The 15,157-nt window shown below is 41.1% G+C and overlaps 1 protein-coding gene across 7 annotated transcripts in view; it reads right to left on the reverse strand.

The window, feature by feature from the left end:
- The window catches only part of SLTM (SAFB like transcription modulator), a 56,599-nt gene extending 42,616 nt beyond the window's left edge, over positions 1-13,983 (reverse strand). For all 7 annotated transcript variants that reach the window (XM_037739745.1, XM_037739743.1, XM_037739744.1 and 4 more), the window contains exons 1-2: positions 13,412-13,983; positions 12,349-12,436 (exon numbers count right to left, since the gene is read on the reverse strand). In XM_037739745.1, coding sequence (XP_037595673.1) covers positions 12,349-12,436; positions 13,412-13,573 — 250 coding nt within the window. In that variant the 5' untranslated portion in view covers positions 13,574-13,983. The remainder of the gene's footprint in view (positions 1-12,348; positions 12,437-13,411) is intronic.
- Between the last annotated feature and the right edge of the window lie 1,174 nt (positions 13,984-15,157).

A 15,157-nucleotide genomic window follows, 5' to 3' on the forward strand; every position in this document is an offset into this window, starting at 1 on the left:
CCCAGCTACTCAGGAGGCTGAGGCAGGAGAATTGCCTGAACCCAGGAGGCGGAGGTTGCGGTGAGCCGAGATCGCGCCATTGCACTCCAGCCTGGGTAACAAGAGCGAAACTCTGTCTCAAAAAAAAAATAAATAAATAAAATATTATCTCTTTTAGTGTTAACAGAAGATCCAAAATCCACATGTATAAAATTTTAAAATGTAACACTCATTTGCCCGATGACAGTGACACACAGGCAGCGCTGGGTATGTAAAAATGGCCTAACTTTGCTGTCCCATACTGTTTCCAACAGTTGTTACAATACAACCGCACTGGTCATTTAATGTTTCAGCTTGTAATCTTAAAAACCATTAGGACAAGATTGTCAAACGCTAATGAAAGTGGAGTAATAACCTGATCGATACATAGTATTTAAGAAAACTGAAAATCTCACATTAGCTTTGGAATGCTTTCATAATTTGTAATGTTTGGCTTGTTACACATTGCAAATTCGAAACTATATTGCAATTTTTTTTCCACTGCAATCCCCACCTCCCAGGTTCAAGTATTCACATGTCTCAGCCTCACGAGGAGCTGGGATTATAGGTACATGCCACCACACCAGGCTAATTTTTGTATTTTTAGTAAAGACGAGGTTTCACTATGTTGACCAGGCTGGTCTTGAACTCCTGACTCCGGCTGACTATACTGTAATTTCTTATTTTGTGAAAAAACACTTTCCCCCTCCACATAAAATATAACTCATTTTAAAAAGCTACAGTGTTGCCAGGAACAGTGGCTCATACATGTAATCCCAGCACTTTGGGACGCCAAGGTGGGCAGATCACTTGAGGTCAGAAGTTCGAGACTAGGGTGGCCAACATGGTGAAACCCTGTCTCTACTAAAAATTCAAGAAAGTAGCCGGGCATGGTGGCTCATCGTTGTAATCCCAGCTACTTGGGAGGCTTAGGCAGGAGAGTTGCTTGAATCTGGGAGGCAGAGGTTGCAGTGAGCCGAGATCGCACCATTGCACTCTAGCCTGGGCAACGAGCAAACTGTCTCAAGAAAAAAAAAAGGCTATGTCTATCACCCAGCCCAGAACCTATTATATATAAAAATTTATATATATATATATAACATATATAAAACCAGCAGATATCCAAGCATTATATATATTTTTTTGACATGAAGTCTCACTCTGTCACTCAGGCTGATAGCTGGGATTACAGGTGCACACCACCACCACATTCAGCTAATTTTTATATTTTACTAGAGATGGGGTTTCACCAAGTTGGTCAGACTGGTCTCAAACTCCTGACCTCAGGTGATCTGCCAACCTCGACCTCCCAAAGTGGTAGGATTACAGGGGTGAGCTGCCACACCCAGCCACATTATATATTTTCTGACTGATAATGGAGTAAGTCCTAGGCATGACACTAATGGAAAACAGGTCAGGCATGGTAGCTTGAGCCTGTAATCCCAAACTCTTTGGAAGGCTAAGGCAGGAGGATCACCTGAGGTCAGAATTTCAAGACTAGCCTGGACAACATGGTGGAACCCTGTATCTACAAAAAATACACAAATTGGCTAGGCACAGTTCTGTGCTCCTGCCATCCCAGCTACTACATGGGCTGAGGTGGCAGGATTCCTTGAGCCCAGGAGGTCAAGGCTGCAGTGAGCCAAGTTTGCGCCGTTCCATTTCAATCTGGGTGACAGAGCAAGGTTCCTCAACAATAAATAAAAAAAGAATTTCTAGAAATTAAAAATAAGAAAACAAGGTCTAGATTTCTATTTGACCCAACTGGATGACATGGCTGTTCAAGTAGCTTTGTGTGCAACCCCATTCTGTCCGTACGTCTGGTCACTACATCTACAGGTCCCTAATTTTTTAAATATCACACATAAGAAATAATTTTAAAGACCAAATCACCCTTGAATTCCAACAAGCAACACTATCTTCAACACATTTTTGTACAGTCAAGTAACCATTTATATCTGTCCCATTTAAACCTGTGCTATCAAAGCTCCAGCAGCAAATCAGCTAAACAGTTTCACCTCTTTTGTCCTACAGGGAATCTAGCAAGTGCCACAGAACTGTGAAAGTAGCATGATCGGGATAAAGGAGCTAACTGAAAGTGTAAGGCAGATTGAATGAAACCAAATTTTTTTTTTTTTTTTTTTTTAGAGACAGGGTCTCGTTCTTGCCCAGGCTGAAGCGCAGTGTAGTGGCATGATCTCGGCTCACTACAACCTCTGTCTTCCAAGTTCAAGCAATTCTCCTGACTCAGCCTCCTGAGTAGCTGGGATTATAAACACACACCACCACACCCAGCTAATTTTTGTACTTCTAATAGAGACAAAGTTTCATCATGTTGGCCAGGCTGGTTTGGAACTCCTGGCCTCAAGTGATCCACCTGCCTGAGCCTCCCAAGGTGCTAGGATTACAGGTGTGAGCCACCACGCCCAGCCTGAAGCGAATCTTTAATGCTTTGAGGGGAAAAACTATAAAATACATTGGGCAGTAAACAAAATAATCTGAATAACAAAAAATAAAAGCAAGATTAACCTATCACATCCTAAACTATCATAGTAGTAATATGGCTATTTTGAAATTATAAAAAAAAAAACTAAAATATTATTTGCATGATGTTAGGGTCTAAAGTAAAATGGCAAAGTAAAAATGTATATACCAGAGAAAGACGAGAGTATAAATATTTATGCAACATAAATTTGTATACGTCCAAAAATTCTCAATGAAACCCTCTATGAGATATGTTTCAGAATTTACAATTTTCTGATTTTAGAAGAGTAAATGTTCAGCAGGGCACAGTGGCTCACGCCTGTAATCCCAGCACTTTGGGAGGCCGGGGTGGGTGGATCACGAGGTCAAGAGATCGAGACCATCCTGGCCAACATGATGAAACCCTGTCTCTACTAAAAATACAAAAATTAGCTGAACGTGGTGGCACACGCCTGTGGTCCCAGCTACTTGGGAGGCTGAGGCTGAAGAATTGCTTGAACCTAGGAAGCGGAGGTTGTAGTAAGCCAAGATTGCGCCACTGCACTCCAGCCTGGTGACAGAGCAAGACTACGTCTCAAAAAAAAAAAAAAGAACAGCAAAATGTTGCATACATTATGTTAAACCTCCCCAAAGCTTCTGGAATAGTATTTCACAGTTAATCACAGAAACAATTTGTACAATGAAATGTATGAAGATTCACATCAAATGGGATAAATCAAGACTATAACCTCATTTTTGCCACCAAACTTGAAAAAAAAAAAACTTTCAGTTTTCAGAACTTTTTGTTATTTGATAATTCTGAATAAAGGATCTTGGATCATAAATTGGCTTTCTCCCGGCCAGGTGCGGTGGCTCATGCCTGTAACCCCAGCACTTTGGGAGGCCAAGGCAGGTGGATCACAAGGTCAGGAGTTTGAGACCAGTCTGGCCAACATAGTGAAATCCTGTCTCTACTAAATATACAAAAAATTAGCTGGGTGTGGTGGTATGCACCTGTAATCCCAGCTATTCAGGAGGCTGAGGCAGGAGAACCATTTGAACCCAGGAGGTGGAGGTTGCAATGAGCTGAGATCACTCCATTGCACTCCAGCCTGGGTGAGAGTACAGGACTCCAACTAAAAATAGGCAAAAAATAAAAATAAATAAAAATTAAAAATAATACATAAATAAATAAATTGGCCTTCTCCTTCAAAGGCAAATTGGTCTTTATAAGAGTTTGCAATTTTCCTTTTCCTCCAAAGGCAAACTGGTCCTTATAAATGTTTGCAGTTTTCCAAGTTCAGAAATACCTCCCAAACAAAAACAAATCCCACTTAATAATGAGGTTTTTTTTTCTTTGAGACAGGGTCTCGCTCTACTGCCTAGGCTGGAGGGCAGTGGCAGTGAGAGTTCACTGCAGCCTCAACCTCCTGGGCCCAAGCAATCTTCCTGCCTTAGCCTTTCCAAGCGTTGGGATTATAGGCGTGAGCCACTTCGCCCAGCCTAAGGAAATTTTAAAATAATTTCACCAAAATAGTTTGTGGCTGAGTAACTTTTCCCCTTAAACATTCACAAAAGCTATCATAAAATGTTAACAAAAAGAAAAAAAGCTTAATTATAAAATTTCTGTTGCAAGGGAAAGATTGAGAAGATATGCCAAATTGAAATGTTTCCAGCAACCTCTCCCCAATTGCATGCAGTATCTTAAAACAAAGACCACACCGTGTGGTGTTTGCAAGTATTTTAGCTTCTATTAAACTGACATTTTACTAATAAAATCATTTTTCTGAAAGGCCTTGTACATTATCTTAAACACAACAGTCATAGGATAGGTCACTTTGGGGTTTTTTTGCGTGTGTTTTGTTTTTGTGGCAGGGTCTTAAAACTCTATTGCCCAGGCTGGAGTGCAGTGGTGCAATCTGGTCTCAGTGCAACCTCTGCCTCCTGGGTTCAAGAGACTCTCCTGCCTCAGCCTTCCGAGTAGCTGAGGTTACAGATGTCCACCACCACGTCTGGCTAATTTTGTATTTTTAGTAGAGATGGGGTTTCACTGTGTTGGCCAGGCTGGCCTTTAACTTCTGACCTCAAGTGATCTACCCATCTCAGCCTCCCAAAGTGCTGGGATTACAAGCGTGAGCCACCCCACCCAGGCCAATAGGTCACTTTGAAAAATTACTACAAAGATAATTCACATTCATTATAATACACCTGGAAAATGCCAACAAAAGTATATTTTTCAAATGTCTTATATTTATTATCAGAATAAACATTATTATTAACAGAATAAACATTTCTGGCACACAGGGCAGGTCTGCCTGCAAACACAAGACTATAAAAGATAACTGGCTTCTTAATGAGTTACCTTTCTGTTCTACCAGTAAAAAGAAAATAGTCTCAGCACTGTTGTGAGAATCAAATAAAGCAAAGTGGAAGTTTTTCGAAAACTGTCAAGTATATAAAACAATCTAGAAACTAACCAGCGAGAGAGGAATGAAAATAATGCTCAATTTCAAGCTTTAGGCGAGTCAGTAGTTCTTAATTCCAGGTACATGTAAGAATTATCTGAGGCGTTTTTAGAAAATACATACTGATGCCTGGGCCCCCAACATAACAACCCAAACCAACTCTATGGGGACTGAAAGCCTGGTATCTGTATTTTTTTAAAACACAAATGACGAATGCAGAGTGCAGATCATGAACCACTAAGATAAGTGAATCTATCTACAGAAGTTGCTAAGAAGAATATAGAAAAAAGGTTATTGTTTTTAGATTCTCCAGACTACAGAAAATTTAAATTCTATCTACCTTCAACAAAACACCATGTACAGTGTGAATCTATTTTAATTGTTGAAAGGGGAAAAAAACCTTAAACATAAACCTCCTATGAGTACTTGCACACATACCTACATACCTTAGATCAACATGTGTTATATGAAATGTGCTTTATGTGGATGATTACTATATTAGATTGATAAAAATTTTAGAAAGCTTCAGAGGAAACACATACTTAATTTTAAATATTACATATGTATATTATACATAAAATGTTACATATAATAAATCCACAGTGGTGGGATTATGGGTAATCTTCACATTTTTGTACTTTTCTGAATTACCTATTTTTTTTTTTTTTTTTTGAGACAGTATCTTACCCTGTCGCCCTGGCTGGAGTGCAGTGGTGCCATCTCAACTCACTGTAACCTCCACCTCCCAAGTTCAAATGATTTTCCTGCCTCGGCCTCCTGAGTAGCTGGGATTACAGATGCATAGCACCACACCTGGCTGATTTTTGTACTTTCAGTAGAGACCAGGTTTCACAATGCTGGTCAGGCTGGTCTCGAACTCCTGACCTCAAGTGATCCGCCTGCCTCAGCCTCCCAAAGTGCTGGGATTACAGGTGTAAACCACTGCACCCAGACTGGATTACCTAATTTTTAAAATGAAAACTTTTCACTTTTTTCTTTTTTTACAGACAGAGTCTGTGTTGCCAGGCACCAGGCTGGAGTACAGTGGCGCAATCTCGGCTCACTGCAACCTCCGCCTCCCGGGTTCAAGCAATTCTCCTGCCTCAGCCTCCCGAGTAGCTGGGACTACAGGGGCGCGCCACCACGTCCAGCTAAGTTTTGTATTTTTTTTAGTAGAGATGGGGTTTAACCATGTTGGCCAGGACGGTCGTAATCCCTTGACCTCGTGATCCACCTGCCTTGGCCTCCCAAAGTGCTGGGATTATAGGCATGAGCCACCACGCCCGGCTGACTTTTCACTTTTATAATCTGGAAAAAAATACTATCAAGCCATACTTACAGACTAGCATTCCAATGTACTAGCTCGGATTGCCATGTAAAACTACTCAGATCAGGCTGTCCAGTTATGATATCAAGCGAACTCCTGGAACTGCTCAACACTGAGGCTCTTTTATTGTAATATGTGAGAGAACAGTTGATTCAATAACTCAATAAATTCTATCCTTAAATCCTAAGCCATTGTTCAACTTCTACATTAAAGTCTTTTCTGATGCTACCAACTGATAAAAATGATTTTTTGTCTAATTCCTGTACAAATACCACTTTGTTTTACATAGGTCCATGAAAAATCTTTATTCCTCTGCCTCTAATTCAGAATATGTAGATGACTGATGTGGGAGAAGCACATTGTCTTCAAGTACTAGAAAATTTTACTTACTTCCCTTCCAGAATCCTGGCCACACACCATATTTGATATGATAAAACAGCAAAAAAGAGTAGCAAAGTGCTGTGGTGCTAAACATTATCCCCCACATACAACTTCATCAGGCAAATGTAGGTGTTTTTGTTTGTTTGTTTTTGAGACGGAGTCTCGCCCTGTTGCTGAGGCTGCAGTGCAACGGCAAGATCTTGGTTCACTGCAACCTCTGCCTTCCGGGTTCAAACGATTCTCTTGCCTCAGCCTTCCCAGTAGCTGGGATTACAGGCACCCACAACCACCCAAGCTGATTTTTGTATTTTTAATAAAGACGGGGTTTCACCATGTTGGCCAGGCTGGTCTCAAACTCCTGACCTCAAGCAATCCACCTGCCTATGCCTCCCAAAGTGCTGGGATTACGGGCATGAGCCACTGTGCTTGGCCCAAAAGAGGTATTTATAAAAGCAGTTAAGAAAGTCCCCAAAAAGGCCCTTAGTATTCATTCAACAAATATTTTTTGAACACTTATTATGTGCCATCCTCTATACAAGGCATTACAGAGACAGAAGCAAATGAAAAACTATGTCCTGGCCTTCACAGAGCTTTCAGCCTTTTGGGTGCCTAAGAAACACCTATAACAATTCTATGTCCAAAGTCTTCCTCAATGCCACAGTTTTGATTAAAGTATTCCTTAACATCTGAATATACTGCAGTTGGGGGGGGAAAAAGGCTAATTAAATACATTATGATACTGTGTTATGTGAAATATGCTTTATATGGCTGATTACTATGTTTAATTGATAAAAGTTTCAGAAAGCTTTACAGAGTAAACATGTACTTAATTATAAATATGTAGTCTGGGGTATTTTCCACAAAAAATTAGACGTTAAATGTTTGGCCAAACCTGTAACCTCAACATATACTTGTTTGTATAGGAGAAAAATCAGATTTTACACAGCATTTTTAGTGTTTTTAAAGTTACCAGGTATTGCAAATCAGTTTTAACGTTTGTAAGTACTCTATTACATACAGTTCCAAATACTGTACTGATTAACCATATAACTTTTACTGAAGTTAATTGGTGACTATAAAGGTTGCAAATCTAAAAGAAAAGGCTATGCCGGTGTCAGGTAAACTAAAAGTCTTTAAATCTATAATCTCTAAAACAACATAATGAGAAGTTAGCTCTACCTGTTTTACTACTTTTTTAACACACACCCAAATACAACCATAAACCTCAATGGGGAAAGCTTTCTTCTAGGTTACTTACTTAAAAGTTCGTAACAAAGAAAGTGTGAAAAGACTCAGGAAAACCATTCTAAGATACAAACTTCCCCATATTAACTTCATGTAAACAGATTTTATAAATATGTTGATGTAAATGTCAGAACCCACTATAACATTATCAACATTGTTTGTGCTTGTAATAGCTGCATTTAAAAAATATTCCAGGAAAAACTTAAAAATTTAGGTTCCTTTCCCTCTAACCTCTGTAAATACAATCATTTTAACATACATTTTAAAAAGAAAATTACCCTATATTTATAAGAGAATAAGCTCTACTGGTTTCTGATACACAATAGAGTTCAAAAAAAGGAAATAGATTTAAAAAAAAAAAAGAAAAAGAAAAAAAAAGATAATTAGCTCAATGTTTCACCTAAGTATTTTTCCATATCCATGAAGCTTCTCTCTTGTCTTTTAACTTTTATTCACTATCTTAATAGTGTCATAAGAATGATTTCTTTTCCTGACAAGCTATTATATGTTATCTCTTGCTGATATCTACCTAACTGCCTCAAAGTAATCCCCTTCTTTTTCTAATAATTTGTGCTGAAGAAAAACTATATTGATTTCTTATAAGCTTACCTGTTCCTTCCTTAAATATCATTTTAAACAGAAAGCATTTTCTTTTCATTTTGACTATATAATTATTAAATTTTAGAACTAAAAGAGCCTTATAGATAAACTAGTAAAATTTCCAGTTTTACAAAAGAGAAAACAGGTTCACTGAAGGAAAAGTGGAATCACCAAGATGAAATTATTTTAAAGGTAGATACCAGTAAGTAAAACAAGATCTGGCAAAAAGAACTGAACATAGTAATTCAGCAACTTGACTGAAAAACTGACATGGACCGGGCGTGGTGGCTCACGCTGGTAATCCCAGCATTTTGGGAAGCAGAAGCAGGAGAATCACCTGAGGTCAGGAGTTTAAGACCAGCCTGACCAACATGAAGAAACCCCATCTTTAGTAAAAATACAAAATTAGCCAAGCATGGTGGCACAGGTCTCTAACCCCAGCTACTCGGGAGGCTGAGGCAGGAGAATTGCTTGAACCCAGGAGGCAGAGGTTGTGGTGAGCCAAGATCGCGCCACTGCACTTCAGCCTGGGCAACAAGAGCGAAACTCTGTCTCAAAAAACAAAAAAGAAAAAGAGAAAGAGAAACTGACATCACATTAAAACAGCATTTAATACATCCTTGGTTTTCAAATCTGTTCATTACTGACATTTTAATAAGTTGCCCTATACAAATTTGGTCTCTAAAAGCTATTATATAAACATCTTAATTTTTTAAAAATAGAGATAGGGTCTCACTAAGTTGCTCAGACTGGTCTTGAACTCCTGGCCTAAAGTGATCCTCCCACCTTGGCCTCCCCAAGTACTGGGATTACGGGCATTAGCCATGGCAACTGGCCTAAAATAATTTTATCACTGTGTAAACTGGCAGAGAAAACATCTCAAAAACTAGAACTGAGTTGATATGACGCATTTAAAGCAAAACCAGATCTAAAGATGATCAGCAGCACTTGGAATTTGAGACAAGTAAGTGCATCCTTTAAAAAGTAAACTGGGTTCAAAATCTCTCATACTAAAAATAAAATAATTGAATCAATAAGCATCTTTATTGTAAATTAATTCAAACTATGTTTAGAGTTGGAGATTTACATTATATTCTTCATAATTCACAGGATTTTCATAACAATGATAGCCAGAGAAGATTACAGCTTTTTGTCATGTATCTCTTAGAATAAGTCACAGGATTTTCATAACAATGATAGCTGGAATTCAGGCAGACTAGGGCTTTGTCATGCACCTCTTAGAATGAGGCCTGCTACAAATGATTATCTGTGACAGCTTCTAACTGAAGATCTTAAGACCTCTTAACCTCAGAGTTATGGAATAATGTTCAAGTATAACCCACACAAAAGAAAAAAATAACAAACATATTGATAAAAATAAATAATGTTGACTTATTTAAAAATGTATTCGGCATTGGAGTGGTCCAGGAATTAGAATTTAAAAAAAAAAGAATTAAAAAAAAAAATGTACTGGGCAGTTGTGGTAGAATGTGCCTGTAGTCCCAGCTTCTGAGGAGGCTAAGGTGGGAGGATTACTTGAGTCCAGGAGTTTAAGGCTGCAAAGAGCTATGATGGCACCACTGTACTCTACCCTGTGCAACAGAGCAATATTCTGTCCATTAAAACAAAACAACAAATAATGTATATGCCTATATATGTCATAAAATGTACTGAAAAACTCCTTGAAATTTTATATTGCTGAAATTATTTCTAATGGTAAGATAAATGACATACCTAATCAAAACTGAAAAACAGATATACAGAGAAACCAAAAGTTGGCAAGAACGGAATAAATCATATGTTTATTTTAAATGCTAAAATAATGGTCAACTCAAACAACCTGGGACTATGATTAATACATAGTACCTGTCAAACTAGCACAGTGTGCTAGGTAAATGATATGAATCAAAATAACTACAAGACACATGGTTAATTCCTGATAAACTTATTTCTGAATTTTATGCTTTTCCATTTTGAAAAAGCCTCTAAGTTTGTCAGCAGTCTTCTCAGGACAAGCTTCTCTAAGACAGAAGAATGTATCTCTCAAAGGGATACAATGAGTCAGAGTTACATTAAAAGTCACCTTCAAGATAACTTTTTTACTCCTCTAAACTACATCTTCACCTCTCCCAGGGAATGCTTCTTAGCCCTTTTCAATTTCCTTTGGCACAAACAGGGGGCTCTTCTAACCTAGGAAGACTCAAAATAGCAAGCTGTCTTCTACATCTCTGATGCCCAGGTGTGCTTAAGATCAACATTTAATATTCTCTTCTTTTCAAGATTAATCCATTCATTTTATTTTATTTGCAATCATCCAGTGGTTGGAAGTAACATTTGGATCACTTAAAGCACTAAAGAAAATTAGATTACAAAACATGCAGCAACCGTCCATGACCAATTCTGCATGAAAATTGTAGGTAAGCACCAGAATCCAGATATATCATGTCCACCCTCTGCCACTGTCCTTACAGGAGGGAGAAATTTGCAGTTATACAAGTAAAGGTTTCACTAGCCAGAAGCTTTAAAACATACTTACATTCCAGCTGGGCACAGTCGCTCACAGCTGTAATCCCAGCACTTCGGGAGGCCGAGGCAAGTGGATCATCTGAGGTCAGGAGTTCAAGACTAGCCTGGCCAACATGGCAAAACCCCGCCTCTCCTACAAATACAAAAATTAGCCAGGCATGGTAGCAGGTGCCTGCAATCCCAGCTACTTGGAAGGCTGAGGCAGGAGAATTACCTGAACTGAACCTGGAGTGAAGGTTGCAGTGAGGCGAGATCGTGCCATTGCACTCCAGCCTGGTCAACAAGAGCGAAACTCCGTCTCAAAAAGTAATAATAATAATAATTTAAAAACCTAAGTTCCTTTCATACTGCAAAATGTTTATTTAAAACCACTTTTAGCTGGGCACAGTGGCTCATGCTTGTAATGCCAGCACTTTGGGAAGCCAAGGTGGAAGAATCACCTGAGGTTGGGAGTTCAAGACCAGCTTGACCTACAAGGAGAAATCCCATCGCTACCAAAAACATAAAATTAGCTGGGTATGGTACAGCATGCCTGTAATTCCAGCTACTCAGGAGGCTGAGACAGAAGAATCGCTTGAACCAGGGAGGCGCAGGTTTCGGTGAGCCGAGATCGCACCATTGCGCTCCAGCCTGGGCAACAAGAGCGAAACTCCATCTCAAAACAAAAACAAACAAACAAACAAAAATACCTAGCTAGTCACTAAATCATTAAATCCTGGAAATATATTCTGCTCTAGTTTAAAAGTTATGAAATAAGAATCTTTACATTCCTGTAATTTAAAGCTTTTTTAAAGCTAATTAATCATGGATTTTTCCTTCTACCTTGTTAGTATGATTGGTCAGTCTTTTAGAATTTCACTAAAAATTAGGATGTATAATGGCATCAATGCAAATTAAGTCCACCAAGTCAAACAAAGTACTAAACATAAAGATCATAGAATTTCAATATACTAAAGAAAATAGCAAGAAGGCAAGGTGAAAGATTGGTAGGAATTCCATCAATACTCTGCCAATTGTGGGGCAAGGTAGACATGTGTTCTTCAGGTCTTCACACTATGAAAGATCATTACACAACTTGACTTTGTAATTTTTTCGGGAGAAATAAGGAACTATTTTCACTTTCTAATCAGCTTCAGCCGAATCTTAAGGGATACAAGTCACCCAAAGCCTGGCAACAGTAACTTTTCTTCCTTGACCCAAGAAGGCAGAGTGCCAGAGGGAAATAGCAGAGTAGCACTATATAAACAGGGCAAGTGGCACAAGAGCAGAGGCAAGTTATATAACCAAAATATATTTTAAAATATGTTCATAACTCGTAACAACCTTTGCCTTTAGTTGGTTTCTTGTTTGGAGTATCAGTTGAAACAGTTAATTCAATATTATCTGGATCGCCTCCTTCCTCTTCAATAGCCTACATTAGAAAGAGAAGTTAATATGCTACACAGTCTATCTAAACTTATTTTATAAAAACGAAATGAAAAAAAAATTAGCAAACCTCATGCCTCAAGACATTAGAATTGCCAGTCATTTCATAAACCGACTTCAAAAATGAGCAATTAAACTACATGAGATAGTAAGAGAAAGTTTCAGGGGGAAAAAAATCATTAGGCATCAAAATCGCATTAAGTTTTAAATTCTACCGTGTCAAGATAATTAAATATCACATTATACTGGCCAAAAATCTAAATATGTTCTATTGCAGAAAAGCTGCCAGCTACTAAAGTAAATAACTAAAAAGAGTTTTCCTAGTTTCTGTAATGCAAACTTACTGCTCCTCTACTACAATTCCAACGCTCACTCAAACCAGAAAGCTAATCAGGAATGAAAAAGTAGATTATTGCGCTGATGCAAAAACTAAACGCCTAATGGAAAACAAAACCTCTCTCTGTCACCCACCCAGCGACTCCCACTACCAGTTCTCCTCAAGATGGGGAGGAAACAGTTGGGCACAATTAAACGGTAACTTCGCAGAAGTCACCAAAGTAACCATTCCCTCCGAGGCCAAGAAATGCACGCGCTCACCATGGCTAAAGGCTGGGGACCAAGAGCCTCCCAGGTCTCCACGATCGCCCTTGGGAGGCCGCGCCGGCCGGCCGCAACCCTCGCAGCCTGGCGGGGACGTCCCGGGGAGGCGGAGGCGCGCTGGGCTGCGGTGGCCGGTCCCAGGCGGCTCTAGGGTCCCTCGTAGGCCCGGCCCAGCCTGGAGCGCGGGGGCGGGGGCGCCGCGGATGGGTCCCCGTCCTACACGCGCGCGCGGGAGCCGCCCCGGGCCTCCCTACCTGCCTCCCCACGAGTCCCGGCGGCTGCGGGCGGCCGGGGGCTGAGACGGAAGCCGGGCGCCGAGGCGCGGCCTAAGCTCCTCTTCCCGGTCCTCGCCGGGCCTCACCTGCTTGAGTCGGGAGATGAGCACGGTCTTGACTCCGGTGATGTCTAAGTTCCGCCGCTTCAGCTCGGACTTCAGATCGATGACCCGCAGATCGGTGATCTTTTTACCCTCCGCCTGACCCGAGGCGGCCGAGGCTGCCACCGCAGCGGTAGCGGCAGCCATCTTAGAAGAGCAGCGCGCTGCCGAGGCAGCGAGTGGGCTGCAGGGCGGCGGCAGCAGCGCCAACTTCCACCCAGGCCTCAGCGGCCGCCGGCGCAGCGCTGCGCTGCGCACAATGAGCCGCTGGCCCCTCCCCCGGTCCGCCACCCTAGCGCAACCTGCAGCCGCAGCCAGCACCCGGATGACGGCCGCGCGTGCGCACTGGCGCAGGGACCAGCCGCGGCGCGCTCTGCTGGGCGGGTCGCGGCCACTGGGGCGGTGCGATCCCCTGTGTGGTCTGGGAGGTCAGGCACGTCCAACCGCAGCAACGTCCGCCGCGCCGCCGTTCCCCGTCGCTTCGTTAGCCATTTTCTTGCAACGTCTTGAGTCTTGAGCAACAACGAAGTGCAGGCACTGAATGACATCGTGCGCGCGTTACTCAACACAAACGGGGGGGGGGCGCGTGCGCGCGCTGAACCTCTCAGGGAACTACTTTATCAGTTCTGCTGAATAATCGAAAAATTGTCGCCAGTGTGCACCAATGAACTAGATTCCCCAAGTTCCATTCAAAAGACCTCAAAGCAATTCTGGGACTGTTAGTCCAAAGAATAGAAAGGGCTGGCCTTTGACACATGCCTCATTAGCTATCTCGAAGGAAAACATCGTTGGCCTGCCCATGGCAGCTGAGTTTATTCTAGTGCTGCCCCTGCTTGCTTGAAAAACGGGAAAACTTCTTTGGTGTTGCCGTCGGGTTTGCTATCCTCCCAGTGGACCTAATGGCCCAACACGAAATTGTTCACTGAATGGGAAAACTATCTTATAAGTACTTGTTGCCGTTGTCGTATATACTGTGTTCACTATTTTGTCCCCCAAAATTTGGGATTCCAAGAACAGCGAGCATCTTCTTATGGAGGATCGGCCTGTACAAGTGAGTACCTATTTGTAATTTTACCTTGTATTATTTATTATCCAAATATACGTACTGATAGAATAAAACGATTCTATAAATTCCACAAGGTGAGTATGATGTACAATTAACTATACTGTATTTCCTGGTTTTTCAACTTAAATTCCTGAGATCTTACTCACTTTAGGTTACTTTTTCTGACTGGCTTGCTCAAAAAGAGGAAGACTGGACATTTTAAAAGAATACCTGACACTAGGGTAGTTCTTTACAGTTCATAAGGCACTTTGACATACAGTAACCCCCTTAATCTTTCCCAACTCCGAGAGGTAAATCTCCGTGAGACTTAGAGCGATTAAATGCCTTGCCCATGTTCACACAGCAGAGCTCTGCTCAGATCCCAGCTTCCTGATTCCAAATTCAGCTCTGTCTCTGCTACAATATTGGATTCACAGTGATGGAAGTTTAGAATACAGAGACTCCTTAGAAATCTTCTGGCCCATCATTTGAGGTCAGGAGTTCGAGAACAACCTCTCTACTAAAAATACAAAAATTAGCCGGGTGTGGTGATGGGCACCTGTAATCCCAGCTACTCAGGAGACAGAGGTAGGAGAATCACTTGAACCAGGGAGGCAGGGGTTGCAGTGAGATCTGGCCACTGCACTCCAGCCTGGGCAACAGAGGGAGACCCTGTCTCAAAAAAA

Source organism: Cebus imitator, unplaced genomic scaffold (genome assembly GCF_001604975.1).
Source record: "Cebus imitator isolate Cc_AM_T3 unplaced genomic scaffold, Cebus_imitator-1.0 Scaffold74, whole genome shotgun sequence".
Lineage (NCBI taxonomy): Eukaryota > Metazoa > Chordata > Mammalia > Primates > Cebidae > Cebus > Cebus imitator.